The sequence below is a fragment of the Orussus abietinus genome, unplaced genomic scaffold, assembly GCF_000612105.2.
Source record: "Orussus abietinus isolate OABI.00-Male unplaced genomic scaffold, Oabi_2.0 scaffold17, whole genome shotgun sequence".
NCBI lineage: Eukaryota > Metazoa > Arthropoda > Insecta > Hymenoptera > Orussidae > Orussus > Orussus abietinus.
This window is the reverse complement of record NW_019395988.1, coordinates 364,479-383,286: the sequence shown is the minus strand read 5'-3', so window position 1 is coordinate 383,286 and position 18,808 is coordinate 364,479. Positions and strand designations below refer to the sequence as shown.

General features: G+C 52.2%; 1 protein-coding gene across 2 annotated transcripts in view; it reads right to left on the bottom strand.

The window, feature by feature from the left end:
* Nucleotides 1-18,808, bottom strand: part of LOC105702407 (semaphorin-1A) — an 87,828-nt gene that overhangs the window by 23,957 nt on the left and 45,063 nt on the right. For both annotated transcript variants that reach the window (XM_012429953.2, XM_012429954.2), the window contains exon 5: nt 5,781-5,951. In XM_012429953.2, coding sequence (XP_012285376.1) covers nt 5,781-5,951 — 171 coding nt within the window. The remainder of the gene's footprint in view (nt 1-5,780; nt 5,952-18,808) is intronic.

Sequence of the window (18,808 nt, the reverse complement as noted above, 5' to 3'; positions counted from 1 at the left end):
AATTTTCACGAGCAAAGCCGCGTCCCGGTCGTCGCCATAATTTGAACCCTCGCGTACGAAAACTGCACGAATTTTATGAATATCTCAGGGTAGGCCGAGAAAGGTAACGAGGAGAATGAAAATTTCGAACGAGGAGTTCCACCTCCCGGTGGAACTCGTTCCACGGTTCGAGGGAGCGAAGTGGCTTCTCGACTTAATCGCGAGAGCGGGGTCGAAACCGGAGTGCGGAAAACGGGGCCAAGAACGGCGAATTAACCGGCCATGGTCGTTCGATCCGGCGGCGCCGCGATTAGGGCGGCTTCGCGGGGGGATTTTTCCTATCCTCCTCCAGAGGACGGTTTTAAGAGAGAAAGAGGAACCGGGCCGCTCGTAAATGCGCTTCTTGCGGACGAACCGGCACTCGCAGCCGCCGCGTTTTCGCGTGACTCATCGGCCGAGCACCCGCGTGGCACGGAAAAACGATCTTCCACCCAATGAACCGATTCCACGGGGTACCAATAAGCCCGGCTGGAGACCTAATTACTGCAACTGGCTCCTTCGAGACAGGGCTTTAACGAGAACCCGAAGAGAGCGCCGTTAACGAGGGGGTTCCCCCTCGAAACGTTGGCTCCCCTGTTTTACCTCGAATTCCCGGGAACCTCCTCGGTACGGAAATGCAAATTCAACGAGAGAAACGGGGAACTCGAGGGCATCCTACTTTCGGCCCCACCGGGCGCTTCGAGTGCGCGGACTGTGGCAACCGAACGCGACATCGAAGTGATGGTTTAATTACCGGTGCAACCACTTTAGATTTTTCCGAAATCGAGAACTCGTGCGGCGCGTGCGTCGAGCTCGGCGCAATTAAGCGCCGATTATCGCTTTATTAACCCGGTGGCGCGGTGGTAGCCCCTCGGAGATTTCGAAATGATTTAATGCCCGAGCTCGGCCGATTCACGGAGCCGATTAGGCCGAAGTAAATCGATCGATCGTCCCGATAGTCGATCGCTCATTGACCGGGCCGCCGGCGCGCATGACTCACTCGCGAGCGTCGAGACGAGGATTCCGGCCTTTCCATCGCGGCGCAGCATCCCGCGCGGTCCATGCATCTCCCCGCATCGTTTCGGGAAAAAAACGACATTTCCACTTTTAACGTCGCTAGAAACGGGACGCGCGATATTTCACGCTCGTCGAGGAAACGAGGAAACGGTCGCGGATTGTTCTTAACGAAACGATAAACCTTGGGAACGAGCGCCGTTTACCGTTCGAAGTGCATTAAAACGAGCGTCGATGCGCCATCTAAGGCTGCAAGAGATCCACCAGGAGCGGTTGATTACGCTGACGACGCAATTATTTTTTCTCGCGCCCCGGTGTCTTTTTCGCTCGATCGTCCGTTTGCGGGGAGAGCTAGCCACGGTCGGCAGAGTGCACCTTACGATGCACCTAGCAAAGGAAGGACGTCCTCGTTCGCGCGGCCTAACGGACGATGCACCTAGCCGGTGCATAACGGTCGGTCCTGCATCGCTCGCCGGATACCCCGCGCCATGCGACGTCTATTTTTCTTCCCCCGATTCCGCTCGTATATACCAATACCTCGATACCGCGAAAAGATACATTAGACAAATAAAAAAAGTAGGTTCCAGTCGAAAAATGTAGGCGAAGGGAAAAAGGTTTTTTTCCCACGGTAGGAACCCTTGGCCGTAAGTAAAGGCTTGCATCCATGCACCGTGCACCGATCGATGTTAGACTCCGGCGCGGCGAGGGGTATTTTTTACACGGCAGCTAACTACCGGGCCGCTGAACCAGCCCGACGAAAATCTGCCGTTCGGCCGCCTTTCCAGGGAGTAACCATTTTCATTCTCCTCGGCGTCGTATTTGCATACGAGCAACTGCAACGGTGTGCACGAAGTCGGCGCAGCGCAGGCCGGTCGATCGCCGCGGACTCCGCATTCACGGGGCATTCACGGTGCATTCACCGTGCATTCACGGTGCATTCACCGGCTCCAAGGCTCGCCGGCTCGCGACGGGCCGGCCGAGAGATTGATTCTTACGACTAACGAGCCTTTTCGTTTTCGACCGAGCCGTTAACTCGAGTCGGCCGTCGCCGTTATGGATCGCCCCCGAGCACGCAACGGCGAGGCTTTCGCGATTTACTTTCTTCTTTATTTCTCCTTGCTTTCCCCCTTTTCCTCCGTTTTTGTCCGCGACCCGGGTCGGAACGGCCGCCGCTGACAGCCGGAAGATATTTCCCGAACTCCGCCCCCCCCTCCGGGGACAGCGAACGGAAAGTCCGCGGGAAAGCCTCTGGACGAGTTCCGCAAACTTTCCGCCAGACATCGATCGCCGATGCGTCTTTCTCCGAGGGGGAGGAATTAGAGACCCCGATTGGCGATTCCAACGCAAGACTCGAAAACGCATCAGAAGTTCCAAGGAATCAATAAATCGTATCGACCTCATCGTCGATCCGGAATTTATCCAAAGGGGTTATTAATCGACAACGACCGAAAACGCAGCGACTCGTATCCTCGACGTGATCGTTACTCGTTTTGCATCCCTCTTAACGGATAATGAATCGAACGAAACGCTAAATCACGTCCTCCTCTGTTATTCGGAAGCCCGGAAATGGACGGCCCATCGATAACGTCAATCAGGCTCGGAATAGTCGCGGAAACAAATTTAGCGAAATAATTAAAGCAAACCGACGTTTCCGGTCCCGATCGATGAGGTCGTTATGTTTTTCACGCCCTCTCGTTGATACGTTAACGAGACGTACATTCGTTAGATACATCAAAGGCCTCGAGTGTCCCATCGAGAGAATCGAATCGATGCAGTTGATCCTATTTTCCAAATTACGAAACGGACCGCGGATCGATTCCTTTTTTTTTTCTCGGTGTAGCGTTTCCGTCGAGACGCGAACTTCGATCTCGAGAACGTTTCCAGAAATAATTCCGGGGAAAATGGGTGATAGACGGTCTCGAATGCAAATTTAACATCGGTGGAAATCGCTCCTCGGCGGTAAATGAATTTTTTTTTCGAGGCCCGTTCATCGGTTTTCGAGTTTCGGTGCTTCGAATCCGGCGAATTCAGCTCAACTTGACCGGTCGATAACGGCGCTCGCGCCCCGAGCGGGACTGGCTTCCCTTCGAAACGTTCGCATGCATATTTCTATCGTAACGAGATGCAGTATGCAAAAGTGTCCCGAGCGAAAGTTGCCCGGCGTATTACCCCGAACAACTTCCGCGTGAAACAGCTTTTGACGGCGAGCACGGTTAAAGCTAAAAAACACGTACGTTCGCAAGCGAAGAGATCCGGCGAAAAGAGGAGGAATCCGACGATTTCTCAAAATGACCTACTCCTTCGACTAATGGACTGAGAAACTGCCCTCCATAGATCCGGCCCCGGTCCTAGGTCGGCTTTATGAGATCTCATGAGGCACCGTTAAAATAACGAAGAGACACGGAAACGAGGGCGGAACTGCCGGAAGAGCCGCCGGTACTTCCGCGGACTCCGTTAAGGAGGATCCGCGACGAATGGACCGAAAAATTAGTCTCCTCGTTTCTGGATCCACCATCGAAGGACCCATTTGGCAAACGGCGGGAGCGAGGAAAATTCCAGCAAAGTGCGGAAGTCAGAATCTCGAGAGGCGAGAAAAATTCGAGGAAAAGGCGGAAGCCGGAATTTCGAGAGTCGGGAAAAATGATGTCGAAGGCGCGGTCGCGTCGACACCTTTTCTGATAAATCCAAGGGAATTCCTTCGATATTCAATACTTTCCAGTCGCATCGATCGGACTTTTTCATTGGCGATAACTAGAGATCCTTTAACAAGGCGTATCCGGTAACACGAACCGGAAGCTTCTTTTGAGAGCGGATTCCGAGGATCGGGAAAAATGCGAGAGGGGTCGAAGGGTGCCCAGCGATTTTCCTCGGCAAGCTCGAGCTCCTTTAACCAGAAATCACAGAGGCACTCGTTCAATCTCTAGTTAAAATTATTCGCGATTCCCTCGACGTACCTTTCGCCGAGTCGGGGCCTTACGGCGTCGTAAAGTGAAAAAGATAGCTCGAAGGAGGGCTCGGCCGAGGGAAAATGGAGCGGATACACTTCCTGGCATGAGTAACGTTCCGATAAATTACCGAGGGCCATTTCATCTCGTTACCTATTACAAGCCAGCGGCAATTAAGCGAACGGGCGCATTTCTTCCGGGACTTTCAATTTGCGGACTCCCTCTGAATTTCTGGGGGTTACTTGGCCCGAGTCGAGCTCAATCGGGACTGCTTAATCGACTTTTAAAGCACCTCGGTTAAAGGCTCGTCCGATCCATCGGGAGGCAATTCCAATTTTTTCCTTTTTCCCCCCGACGACGGAGGAATAAAAAAAAATAGGAAGAAGAAGAAAACCACCAAAGGCGGTCACGGTCGGCCAGATAAAAACGATATTACCGGCGAGCGTTGGATTTTTAAACGGGGATTTACCGCGAGATAGCTTTGCGAACGTTAATGGAATAATCCCCCGGATTCGGTATTACCTTTACTTTCGTGCCAAATGTGCTCGACGGACTTAATCCTGCGCGGGGAAAACTTTCGGGCACTTTAGGGGTATTGACAGTATTTTACAAATTCACCGCTCGATGGGATGAAATCCCGCCCGTCCGAGTTCAAAATCGGAGAGGAAGATACTGCAAAGTAGATAATAATTTCCAATCGAAAATCCCTCGCATTTTTCCAGAGGTGCATTGGCTTTCGCGAAGGCCTCGAATCGCGGACTTTTATGGGTCCTCTATGGGCACATTTACAATGGACGAGGGGGCGAGAAAGGGAGGGCCCGCGATCAGGAATGCATGGAAAGGATAAAACTTGCCTACGTGCCCGACGTACTTTACGGGCGACGTGTCCTTCTGCGCTAAATGGGGTATTTCTCAAGCGGCCGTTCGCACTTGCACCTTTCCATTTTAACGGGTAATTAAGCGAAGGCTAGAGGCGAGGGCAAAAAGACAACGACGGAAAAGTCGACGACGAAGAGCGGCGGCGCGAGTCGACTTTCGAAACCGCGAAAAAACGAAATTTCGCCAGTTTGAAGATTTTCATTAGGACCTCCGCGATCACGCGTTGAGGTTACAAATTATTCGATGCACCCGAATGGAGGACCATCGAGACGAGGTCGAAAGTGGCCGCCGATATCGGCGTTATCGGCGATATCGTCGATACTAGGCCGACGAATGGCGGCGCCTCTGGCGCCTCTGAATTACGCGGCGAACAATGGAGCTTCCGTTTGACGCGCGATCCCGACATCGCCGACAATGGGATTCCGCCGGACTGAGCCCGATCGCGGATTAGCGCCTCTCGTTGGCCTGCTCCCTTTTATTTCCCGCCTTCGGAGATAATCGAGCCGACCGCCGATCGGCATCGATTCCGCCGCCGATTTGGCCCGAGTTTTGCAACGGTCAATGGACTCGAGAGACTGGCCGATTAAAAGCGATTACGGCGGCGCCGATGCGGAAATAAGCTCCGGAAACGATATTCCGTCGCGCGATTTTGAGCAACGTGCGGTACGGGTCGTAAGAGTCGGCCAACGAGATCCCGCGGAAAACCGCTCGCGATTTGTCTCCTCGACGCGGCGCGAAACTTTTTCCTCCGTGCATAATAGCGCCGACCGACGATCGACTTCTCGTCGATGTTGCAAAGCCCCGCACGCGGAATGCCCGCGAACGGTCGGGGCCTATAAAAGTTTGAAACTAGCCGCGCGTTAAATTTGCATAATCACCTACTTACGAACTATCGTTACGCTCTAGCCGTAACCTAGGACTCACCTTAATCGTGAACTGCCTGCAGAGCGGCTTGTAAGCGTTCGTCCCGCAGGCGAGAAATCGGTCCGGGCCTTGTCGCCCGAACACGCGGACGTAATTTTGACACTCGTCCTCGCTCCTCCCCTTCAGATAGCACAGCTCCCGGTGCGCCCCGCTGCTGGACCACTGCACCCTCTGAAAGTAGAAGATACGAAAGGGTCATTCTGGATCACGAATTTGTAGGATCGGCCAGGATGTCCGTAGGGATACTTCGGAGTAAATTAAGGAGTGAAGTAAAAATCGACGCGTAAAGGAGTGCGACCGAAAAGTTGCCTCACCGTTGAAGTTTGGTACTTTGCGCGATCCTTGCGGGAAGCGAAGTCGACGGTGGCGAGAAAAATGCCGGCGATCGGCGATTCCAGGGATCCGCAACGAATCGATCCGCACCGGTCAAGGGTTTTCGCGAGAGTTGCCGGAAAAGTTCCCGGCGGCGTGGAAAATGCATGGAATAGGGCATTTCATGGATGACGGGGTCGTCGACTGGCGGAAAATAATGCCGCATCCGGTCGTTCGTCCCGCAGGTTTATTCACGCGGCGTAAATTTCCCGCGGCCCGCGAATCGACTTTTTCAACTCGTAATTCGAATCGGCGAGCGCCGCATGTTTCGGGGAAAATAAATAAATAAATTACAAAGGCGCGTTTCCTTTTGCGGGAGGAGAGCGGTTCACGGCCGAAACGGCCGGGAAAGCCGAGTCTCGTGAGGGGTGAAATTAATTCGACAATTACAAGCGGGTAATTAGTTGCCGCCTGGTAGGCTCGCGAGTCGTGGCTCCAGACGGTTTAGACAATTTCCCGTCCCGAGTCGTATCAGCGCTCCCCGGCGTTTCCAGCTTTGTTCCCGCTGCGGAATTCCGCCTCCTCCTCCTACTTCGTCCTTCCCCTTTCCGATGGAAAACCTGCGCCTCGGAAACTCGAGCGCGCTTCGATTACGTCCCATCGTGTAAATGCAGATTAATGCGAATTATCGAGTAACGATAATTACGGGGCCGTTTCGCGTACCCGAGTAATTTCCTCCTCTCGACATATTTGTTGCCAACCACTTCCTCTTACTCTTCGGACACGACTGCATTAACGCCACGTATGAAGCGCGAGTGCATCGGGGAGCGCACCGAGGAAATTGCCCTCGCGCAAAACCGGCCGAAACAAAAGTTCCCACATCTCTCTCGCCAATTACGCCTCGTCTCTTTCCCACTTTCTGCGGCTTCTCCGCAGTCGAGCGAGCGCGATCGAGAGTCGGATTCTTGACGCGCAACAAGTGCGCCAGGAACTCGCACTTTCGGCGACCACGCGATAACGTCATTTCTGCCGATAACAAACAATTAACGTCTCGATCGTACCGAAACCGCACCTTTACCATTTTCCTAGCAAATTATTATCTGACAGTCTTAATACCTTTTCGGGTAAATCCAAAGAAACTGTCTCGGTTTAGTTGCTCGTCGCTAATCTCTGGGAGACTCAGGAAGACGAGACAAAAAATAGAGGCCTTCGTCGGATCTAATCGGAGAGCTCTCTCGGTTGTTTACTTCTGAACGTAAGCAAGAGTAAGTGGGGCGTCTTCGGGAACGGTTTCAAGGCGAGTGTAACGCGTAAATCTCGGGAAAGCGAGTTGCCTCCTCGCGGTTTCAAAAGACTTCCCTCGCGAGCAGCTCTTTCGCGTCGCCCCATGAATTGCCTTCAGAATGCGGTCAAGCGTCCGCAAGAGATCCGAGAATTTCCAGAAAAACTCCGACTCGGCTTCGTAACGCGTAAGCCATGCGTGCTCCTCGCGTGAAACCACGCAAAAAAAAATCAGTAAATTAGCCTCCATATTTAAGTCAGAAAATGAGTAGAATTTACTTCCTTTTTTTTTCGGTGGACAAAAGTTCGTTTCAATGCATAAGTAAAATAGCACGTGCGGGATCGAACTGCTTAGAATTGACGGAAAACGCGGAAAACAACTTTCCGTCGAGGACGTCGCGAATGAATAAAATCTTCCCGTCGACGAGGAGGATAACGAGAATCGGTATTAAACGAAAGGAGGACCGGTTAGCCGAGAAAGTCTGAGCCGGTTGGACTTCTCCGTTTAGTCGGATCGGGAGTCGAACTACCGCTTGAGCGAATCGGACGACTCGCTCGAGGCGACGTACGCACTCCTTGCGCGCCGGCACGCGCTGATCAAGTGCGAATAAAATCCCATTGCGCAACCGTTTTATCGCCAGCTGGCGCAAGCGGCAGGAATTCACCATTGCTGGGTATTCCGCGTTAGACAGGTGCGCTAATGGCGCGAAGGTACCATTCGACTCGGAATTTTATGGCAGAAGCGAAGGATGTCTCGCGAGCGCGCCATCGTCGTCGATTTCTCGAATAATTCGTTATTAACTTATCCTCCCCGATTATCCTCGATTCCAATTTTGGCGCATCCTCCCATAAATCCGATCGTTCTCGAGTGCCCTCAAAAAAGGCCCGTTGGCCACGATCGCTCTCGGTTTTTCGGTGCGATCGGATACGCGCGGCGCAGAGGATACTCGCAGCTGCGATTTGCATACTCGCTCCTTTTTGCTCTAATTAGAATGCCGGGGTGGTCGTTGCCGACGGCGGGACCCGCGAAAAGTTCCCGCGGTAAAATCGTCTTGAATATTCATCGAGTAATATGGTTTCGTAGTTTTGACTTCCCCAGTCAGTCGGGCTCCAACCGAGGCACGAGTTCGCGTCGGACGAGCCGTCGAGACGTCGTTCTTCTCCGGAGACGTCTCCGCCACCAGCGGAACGACGGGAGCTTCGCGTCACTTATCTTTGAATTCGGAATTAAGGGCAAGGATCTAAGTCCCGCTCGCCTCGACTAAGTATCGCCAAGTAGAACGGAAAAATGGGAAAACTTATCGAAGTCGTTTCCAAGTTGAAGCAAGACCTGTCCACCCGAGTAAACTTTTTTTAAAAACTCCCCGGTTCCAAATCGTAATGGTTATTCTTGAGGGGCTATGTGCCGTCCTACGTATACCGTGTAGCAGCTCAAGCTTCGATCGTAACGTGTTCTGATATTTCATTCTACATTTTGGAAAGCACTCCGCGTATTCTCCGCGGCGACGACTTAGTCATCTTCCGTAATCATGGCCGCGGGATGCTGCGCGACAAAGTCATAAATAATCCAGTCGGATTTCCTCGTCAGCATCCGAGTTGGGACGCAACTCCGCGACTAGAATTCCTAAAACGAGGCGAGAGAAAAAGACTTCGCGAACCCAGCATTTCCCTCGGAAAAGCCAGATATGGGAAAAAGGAAAATAGACCCGGAAGGGCACGAACGAGGTATGGGAGAGCGAGCGCTCTTTCCGAGGGAAATGCAAATTTCGCGGTTTTTGAAACTAGACCGATATGCACGATACACACGGTACACACGATGCGTATTTAGCACCGGGGTCCGAGACCAGGGCAAACGGTGTTACACGTGCGAAATTGACAGCTGCACCTGCACCTTACCCCCTGCTCGATAGCGAGTGGATAATAAAGTCGTTTCTTACTTTCCCTCCTACATTTAACTTCCGTTTTAACCCGACGAATCGTCTTTGCATTTTATTTCCTTCGTTTTTTCTACATCCCCGGGAAAGTTTTTCGGAGGACGCCAGAGATTTCACGTGCAACTCGGAGGGAAGAGAAATAAATGAAGCTACGCTCGCGCCGAGTAAATTACGGTCTCCTACGGGTGGTACCGAGATTTATCGCCGAGTAATAAATCCAAAGTGGGTCCTTGTCCAAAAAGTATTCGAGTACAGGGCAGGACGATGCAAGAAATAACCTTCCGAAGCTCTTCGAAAATCTACATAAGTATTCCTTCGCTTTCTGAACACGAAAGTCTTCCTTTTTCTTTACCTCGACCGTACGCTCGACTTTCTCGGAAGAGCGCTGATCAGCGATCGACGGAGTCACCGAACGATTTAGAAATTTCTACAAAAATCGCGGTTACAGAAATGTCGACATGCGACGTATTGTTACTTTCCCAGAACAGTGACACTGTAAATCGTGACGGCATTTCTTTCAAATACGACGTCCACGTCCGAAGGGAATGCGTTCATGCTCGACGGTGTACGTAAAACGGCACGCCGCAAAGCAGAGTCCCGAATTCGATTGCGAGTTCGTAACAACGGGGGCAGTTTCGTTTCGCCCAAACTTGCCTGCGGCGGCGCCGTCTAACGAAGTAAAACGGGAATACGGATTTCACGCTAATTCGACTTTAGCCTAGTTTCGTTATCGACGGGGAAAGCTGGTCCGCAGCGGGCATAGGTACCCGCGGCCGTTTCCCGCACCGACCACGAGGAACGAGGAAGCACGGAATGCCTTTTCTGCCGTTCCCGAACAAAAGTACCTCATCAAATAAATCCTGAAAAAAAGCATCCGCGCAATTTTTATTTCAAACGAAAGTCCCATCATCCGGAAAGGATCTATCATATGCGCCGAAAAAAAATTTCATCGAGCCAAAGAAATTTCGGTTCGTTTCCCGAGTTCGACTCTCTTTCGCTTTTCTTCCCGCACCGATCTCGTTTGTTCTCTTTCCTCTATCGAGGATAGAAGTACACAAAGGAACGCACTTATGGGCACGTCGAGAACCGTCCGTACTTTGCACTTTATGAATTTTCCATAACCCCGTACACCGGCTCACTACTCGCCCCTCTAATACCGCGCAAACGGCGGCCTTCTTAAAACCCTACATTTTCGCATGAAAATTTAATGAAATTCTGAAATGTTTTCATTTATCCGCCTTGAAAAACCGTCCCTTTGAAAGAGGATCCCCAAGGCATGATTATGCATCGTACTTCCAGGGTGTGGGTCCTCGAGCAGAGCCATCCTGGCGAAAACGCTTAGTTCCGATCCTTTCTAGAATTTCACGGAATGACCCCATGAAAAGAGTTCACGTTTTGATTGTATCAGATTGAGGAATAAATTTTAATTACGTTAAAACGACGGGAACTTATTCTTCAACCTAATACCTTGAATTCGACAAAATTCCCCAGGAAAGGGGGAGAGTCCCACTCTTCCTCAGGACCCCTTTCCCCTCCTCGAGGGCTATGCGGCTAAATGCATCATCCCGCAAAGTTTCGCATTTTAATTGTGTCTGAAATTTGGCAAAATCCCCCCCTGAGGACTCGCGCCCTAAACAGGATAATACTTTCTCGTAGGAGCCCCAAGTTTGGTAAGTGCGCGTTAATGCACCTCGAAGGTGTGTGCACGCGTGAGGGCCGCGACACGCGCTTGCATTTCGCCGGCAAAGTAAAGGGCTGACTAATGGTGCGCACTAATTGTGCCGCCATGAGGCGAGGGAGCGAAATGGAAGAAGGACGCAGTTTGCAGGAGCGAGAGGGAGGGAGAAAGAAAAAGCCCCGGTAGAGGGGGAGGCAGTTTAAAGGCGCCTCTTTGTAACGTCGGTTCAGGTAGCAGAAGGCGGGGGTGGACGTCGGTAAATAGATTAAATTTGCCTCGACACTCCCCTTTGACTGACGCGTTTCATGGAAGTAGATGGGTGCCACATGACCGGCGAATTTCATCCGCGATAGGTGTCAACCCCGTAGCGCACTTCCGCCTTTTTGGGCCCGCGCATGTGTGGGAAATTAATGGACCGATCGCGCAACGACGTTATCGGGATTTCGGAGGTTTTGTGCAGCATCCCCCTGGAGATCACGCGAGATCCCTGTTTTATCTAGCCAACCAAATCACCGAAATCGCCGAATTCGTCCGAATTTGACAAATCGACCTCGCAGTGGTGCAACGATGATTTATTAAGGGCCGCAAAACGTTCTCTTGAAGGTTCTTGAAAATTGGTTAGGGGCTCCAGATATGACGAGAGAAGTAGAGATGCATCGCGGATGCAACGCGCGTTCCCGAGCGGGACTCGCAATTATTTCGACGAGTGGTGTCGTTCGCTCCCTCCGGTTTACGCCGGCCTTTTCATCCGGAGTGCTTAATGGACCAATCGAGACGCGACACCTAGGGAATTTGAGAGGTGCCGCAGCATCCCCTCTCGTTAATTCCTCTCCGAACTCGAAGGAAGATGACACCGTCTCGCGTGACGTCCCGAGTGCATAATGCTTCCGCGATGGGAGACAGTGCCTGCAATTACGATCCCAAATGCACTCTAAAGTCTATGCCCGCTTTCCAGAAGCCGCGTAATTTTTATTACCCAAGAGCAACCCTCAACATCCCTGAAATCTCTTCAAAGGCGATTTCCAGCGGTGAGAAAAGAGCAACCGTTTTTTTTTATATCTCATTCCAATAAATGTATCTTCCAATGAAATCTACGAAACATCTTAAAGAAATCTGTCTTGAGATATTTAACAGAGAGGACGAAAGAAAATATTTAGAATTTATTCTATGCTCCCGGGGTATTATTAAATTCCCAATAACCTCGATTTACGGCCCCGATTTACAGGGGAATTATCAGGGAATTACATTTTTACCCGAGTCCCCGATTACGCGGAGAACCCTTCGGGCGATAATCCTGGATTCGAGAACCACTACCTCGAATTATCATCCGGCGTAAAGATTAACGAGCCCATTACGTTCGGCCGGGTTAAAATTGAAATAGGTCTCCAAGCTTCGAATTCCCTTGCCCGACTATCCCTTATCCACCTAAAATCCAATCTACTAATCGCCCGAATCGATCCGTCCCTCCTTACCGGTAATTACTCTCGAATCCCCGAATTTATGCCATTACCTCTCGCCCTCGAATCCGTCACTCAAGACGCTCCTACACCGCGAGAAGTAAACGGCGATCCGAACGATTCCTCCAGAAAATCGCAATTAATTCCACGCGATGCTTTTCCTGCGGAAAAATATTCCTCGAATCAATTTTTCCCGGCGTGAGATATTTACCGATTTGCCCACAATGTCCAATTAGCTCCGATCGCGTCGGAAACCGCGAAACTTCTCAGCTGTTCGCCGTTGAATTTTTTTTTTCCCTGGCAAATTAATGAAGACGTGCCGTGAAACACCGTGGAATTTAAGATTGGAATCGTTGTCGAGGATAATTCCAGAATTACTAGATCTTCCACGAGGACTCGTGAATTATTCGACGATTAAACGCCTCGATGAGTTCTGATGCTTTTCGCAAGCGCGGGGCGGCATTTTCCGGCGCGAAAATCCACGTTAATACGGTTCCCCGACACAGGGAGCGACATTTCCCGGATTACAACGGCAAGGAAAACAAACTAATTCGCTCGGGCTCGCGTCAAAGCACGGCAAAGGGAGTCGGTCTCTCGGCTTTGAAATCTTGGATTTTCACGGGAGACTCGCAGCGGACCGGACGGGAAACTCGGCTCCATGGCCGCGGGCTTTCCCGATGCTGGCCGCTCGCTCTCGCGTGTAATTAGCGCAGTTACTCCTGCGCGCTACAAATAATATCGCTATTTGCATTTCTCTCTGTGACGTGCCGTACGAGGGCAATTATCCTAATGCGATGAAATTCCCCGACTTCCTCGGACAAGGCGCTCCCTCTCTTCGGCACCCACGCGCGGCGGGTGAGAGGTTACGATGGAACAGACGAGAGGTTAGGATGAAAGGGACGAGAAAAATTTCGTTAGCAATGCTGTCCTTCGCTGAAAGTACAAATGTCCTTTTTCCCGTCTACGGAAGGTGTAGTTTGACGGGGCCGGAGGTGTCGAAACGCGCGGACCTCCAGTGCACGGAGAGAAAGCGTAATTAACTGGGATTTTTAATAACGAACGTTGCGCAACGACTCGTTTATCCTCGCGGCTCGGGCTTTACGAAAGGACCCAGAAACCGTCTCGACGGGATTTCGGCGCGACCGACTTTGAGGATCCATGCCACCTGCGATGCACGCTCGGCGGCCTTTTCATTCGGGACAATCGCACGCGCTTTTACGTAACGCATTGTCCCGAGGTACCGAGGGGCGTCGCGGAGAAACGCGAAAGTGAAAGCCCGTTAATAGCGCGCACCTCGGGCGTCGATAGCGTCGAAAAAGTCGTAGGTGTATTCCCGAGTAGAGGACGAGACTCGTCTTCCCGGATTTTTGTATCGACGTTGTCTCGACAGCGACATGGAACGAGGCTCGTCTTAGCAGGTTTTTACGTCGACGTTATTTCGAGAACGGCAGGACGGGGACGTATACCGCTAATATCCCTAAATATTTCTCCAGCGACATATGAAGATCCAATAAATCCCCGCAAACGGGCGGGGGGGATTTATTGCAGGCAGCTGCGACGTATCAAAATAATTCACTTTGCACGTCGTAACTTTTATGACCCCCGGTATCGCGCCTCGTACCTTTCGGCAATAAAGGGAGTTCGAGGCGACGCGAGTTCTTGCCCGAAGAAGGTGCGCGACGGAGAGGGACGGGAGCTCCACGTGGCACTCGACTGCCTCGGAACCCGTCCTCCACCTGTTCGTAGATGCGACACCCACTGCCGGTACTCGAGGAGGAGGCGGAAAAAAGTCGAGACGACCACCTGGGCTGCCCGACGAAAATTCGGCAACCCGTCGCATGGAAAATCAGGGAAATCGATTTTTTCCTTGAGGGCTTTAATTTCGAATGATAAACGACAATGCGATACGGTAACAAGGGACAGTCGGCCATAGGTCGATGGAGTCTCGAATTGACGCGGAAAATGCATTTTTTCCCCGCACTCGGAGAGTACCGAGATTATTCCCAGAGAGAGACCGCGATTTATCCCTTTTTCCACCCCCGGGCCTGAAAGGGCTGTCAAATTAAGCGATTGTCTTTCGCGAGCTTTCTTTCCTTCTTTTGCGGAGCCTCGGCAAAGGGACGGGGAACGCATAAATCCTTGAGTGGGAGAGAAAGAGAGATGGAGGGACGGGTATATCTCGTGCATATCTCGAGGGGACTCCACATAGAATAAAGGGGAATGCCTAAGAGCGAGGCAGGAAAAAAAAAGAGGAGCGCATCGACGGTCGTTCGTAAAGGCGATTCTCGCGGGCGTCACTCGGGGGTCGTCTCTTTCTCTCTCTCTCTCCATCCCTCGAGGGATGCCGCGAAAAATGCGACAGCTGACAAAGCTAACTCGTCGCTCCGCTCTTCAAAGCCAAAAACGATCCAGAAGCCATGCTCCTCACAAAAACCGGCGCAAATAATCCCTAAACGCCCCACCCGCAGGGCAAAACGATCGAGTTAATCTTTCCGCATTTGAAGAAGAAAAGAAAGAGATAACCCGAAAAAGAAAAACATACAACGTCGAGTCAGCGGCAATTTTCGCGCGGATCGAATTTACGATGACCTCGATAAAGAAGCGTCGCTTGAAAAAAAAAAGAAAATCTGGTCCGATCCCGGAGGAAGAGGCGCGTCCACCCCTTCCCGGGGGATAAAGACGAGTAAAGATGAATAAAGGCGAATAATGGCGAGTAATGGCGCATAATGTCGGGGTGGAGGGCGCTCGTAAAGGCGTCGCCGGGGGTCGCGGCGCGACCGACGCGACCGACGCGACCGGAGGCGATCGGCCGATCGAAAGAGGACGCGCTTGCGCGTGCGGAGGAGCCGCAAGGTGTTGTCGCTCGACGACAATGGCACTCCTATCGGGCGTCTCTCTTTCTCCCGTGCTCGCCGCCTCTGCGTCTGGCCGCTTCGCTGGAAACTCGAGCACAGCCGCGGTCGCGCGCCCCGGGTATAAAGAGTACACGGTGTAGAGGTAGCGGCGGCTTTTTACGCGGCCGGTAAGTGAATGACCGGTCAGAGCCGCCTCTCACCGGCGGCCTGAACTCGCGCCACGCTCCGGCCGTACACCTATGGGGACGCGTGCGCCCCTGTCCATCGCGTACCTGGCAAGTACCTGTCCGAGACGCGCACCGTCCTCTCCGGTTAGCGTGCCGAAAACGCCCCGAAGTCGCGTCATTGGTCAACATTTGAAAATCGTGGGCAAAACTGTCTATTTCGCATACGTTGATCGGATGAACTCGAGAATAGGGTCTCAGGTCCTACGGAACCAATTGTATTTCGGGTTTATTCCTCGTCCCTCTTCTCTCCGTACATCCCATTTCGACCTGTTCCCCCGTACACCGAAGGGACGACAAAACGACCCGGAAGAAGCGGATGTCGGAAACGCTCGGATGGCTCCGCCGCGAGAACTTTTCCGGAGGAAAAAAAAAACCGCCCTTGGGCGATGGGAGAGACAATGGGGGAGAGTTTTTCCAGATGGGCGTTGGACCGAGGACCGCGTCGAGACGAGTCGTGGAAATGGTCGGAGATCGTCGCCGTCGCGCTCGGTCGCCCTTCTTACGGCTCGACGAGGAACTTTATCTCTCGACCTGACGGCTCCTCCACCGGGAAGAGAGAACTCGCCTCTAATTTTCGCGACGCGGTATAACGACGAGAAATCCCCCCTGATAAAAGTCGATGGAAATTTACATACATTTTTATCCACCTCATAATCTAAGTTTCACGTGGAAAAATGTAAAGTGAAAGATGAATTATCATCAAAGTTTATAAGCGGTAAAAAAATAATCGAAGTAATTTCGGATCGCGTAGTCGAACCCGTGGCCATCGGTATTACGTATCACTTATTTAGACGCGATTACGAGGCATTTAAATTTCACGACACCCTTATGCATTTTAATAACAATTAATCAATGGGACGAATGCGCGGCTATTAATAAACCGCCCAGGGTGGAGCAAGCATTTCGCGGGAATATTCTCCATCCGATACGGTGATTTATAACGACTACGGGAGTTTAAATAACGATCCACCGATATCGAACAACGCGAGCTATAGAGCGAATGCAAACTTACACCGTTTTCGAGATATTACGTATGATGGAGCGTTAATTAGTTTCGCGTTTGGAAGCGTCTCTCGCGTTTAATCACACCTCCCCGTGTAAACGAGGAGTGCCACTCGGGAAGTTCTCCGCAATCGATAATTGAAACGTTATATTTACCACGTAAATATATAATAATTTATCGCGCAATAAGCGAGGAACCACCGTTGATTTAAACGAATTTCGTTAATTCTTCTTGACATTTCTCTGGACGTACTTGAACGAAATAAATTTCTCGTTCGGAATAAATGCGAAATTTTGGTCACGTCATTTTGGTAACGGCTAAAAAAAATGCTTAACGTAAATTTTCTATACAGCGGTTCGTTGAAACGTTCCTTTCGGTACTTCTCTTCGAGACCTTAAATCACATCGGTCCCAACCGCGGCGCGACTTAAATACAATTAAGCCGCAACGAATCTTAATGGCGACTAATCGACGCGTAAATTCCTGCGGTAAATGTCACGCGGGAATATTCCCGCGCGATGATTTACGGCAACGTAGACCACTTGAATAATAATTCGCGACTATCAATTATAACGGGAAGTTCGGGTATCGAGAGTCGGCGCCTATGAAGGTAAATGGAAGCGAACGGAGCGTAATAGCGAGCGTACAGTCGAGGCGGAAATTCCGCGTGCGAACCGCGCGGTCCGACTGTACTTCCTGTGCCGTGAGGCAGGTCAAGGAACGGAAAGAGAGAGAAAAAGAGAGAAGGTTCGATAACCTTGTCGGATCGCTCCCGGCCGCCGTTTTATCGGAAACTCGTCCTCCGCGATCCGGCGAAACCGCCTCGATTTCCGCACTCCGGAAGCGAAAGACGCGCCGCGGATCCGCGACGTCGCTCGAGAATTACCGAGGCACCCCCGCGATTACGTTCCGCGATAATTCTGAAAATGCCGAAAATGCCGAAAATGCCGAAAATGTCGACGGATTCCCAGGTTCTTCGAGTCCGCACTCGAACGAGTTGCAAATATTTGTTCCCGCGGAATTCGGAGTATCGGACGGTCGATTAACCCGTTGAAAACATTCATTCGCGGATATTTGTCGAATGGGCGTACCGAGGGGCTACTTTACTCGCGCGGAAAGTCAGATCGGAGGATGGAAAAAAATAAAGGCGAGATTCCATCTCGTATTCCAGGGAATTTCGTCTTGGAATACATTTGAAGCCCGAGTTACGACGAGCTCGTCGCTCGTAGGGTGCGATTTCGGGCGACACGGCCGTCGCGCCATTAAATTCGCCTCCGCAAATCCCCGGAACTTACGGCCAGGCCGAGGGACGTTTTCTCAGCCAGAATAATGGAATTCCTGAATCTTGCCGGGGCCGGCCGGGCGTTTTACGAATTCACGCGCGGAGAGGAACGGCCGAGCCGCGCGGTTTCGCCCGTGGCCGAGAGAGCCAACCGGGTCGACGCGGAGGTGACGCTTTGACGGAATTATGGCCGCAGCTTGGCACGCGGAAAGGAACGCCAATGTCGAGCCGACCCTGACGCGAGGATTTCCGGGCCAGGAGCGAGACTCTTTGCGGGTCACTTCCGTTTCGGTAATTCCGCTTCGGAAAGCCCGCACTCGCTCGCGAGTCCGAGATGACGTATTTCAGATTTTTATCCGGAGTCTCCCCTCGTTTGCGGCGTAACGGCCGCAATTCCGAGGGCGCGAGATAAGATGAGTAAATCCCCGCGGCGTTGACGGAACGCGTGGGCGTCCGTCCGCGGAGACGGAGATCGCGTCCGTCTCGCCGTGGCCGCAGCCCGAGGGCCGCGTCACTTCGGAGCGGAACGCAGGTGCGAGAGGCCCCTCCGATCGGCGCGAAAGGTGCGGCTCGTCCGCACGCACGAGGCGCGGCGAGGTTGCGGCCGCTCCGGATACCGACGGGCGGAAAAGTGCGGACGAAGGTTACGGAACGGCAGCTGCGAGTCGATAATTTTCCGAAGTTAAGGTGGACCCGTCGCGACTATTTCCGGACGCTCTTTCGCGTCTTTCGCGACTCGTCGCGATCGCGCGAACTCGCGCCTCGTCGAAGAGTTTGCAACGTATTTGGAGCTCGGCGTGTCGCGGGAGTAATTGATACTGGCGCAGCTGCGACCCCGCGAACTTCGGCGCGGAAAACTCGGCGCGGAGGGGAACTCGTGCACCCGTCGCGCGACCGACTTCCGCGGTGAATTTCGCCGGTCTCTTTGATCGCGCCGGATAGTTCCGGCTTATCGACCCCTAATGGCGAGAAATCCTCCCCGACCGGTCGGAATAGTTTC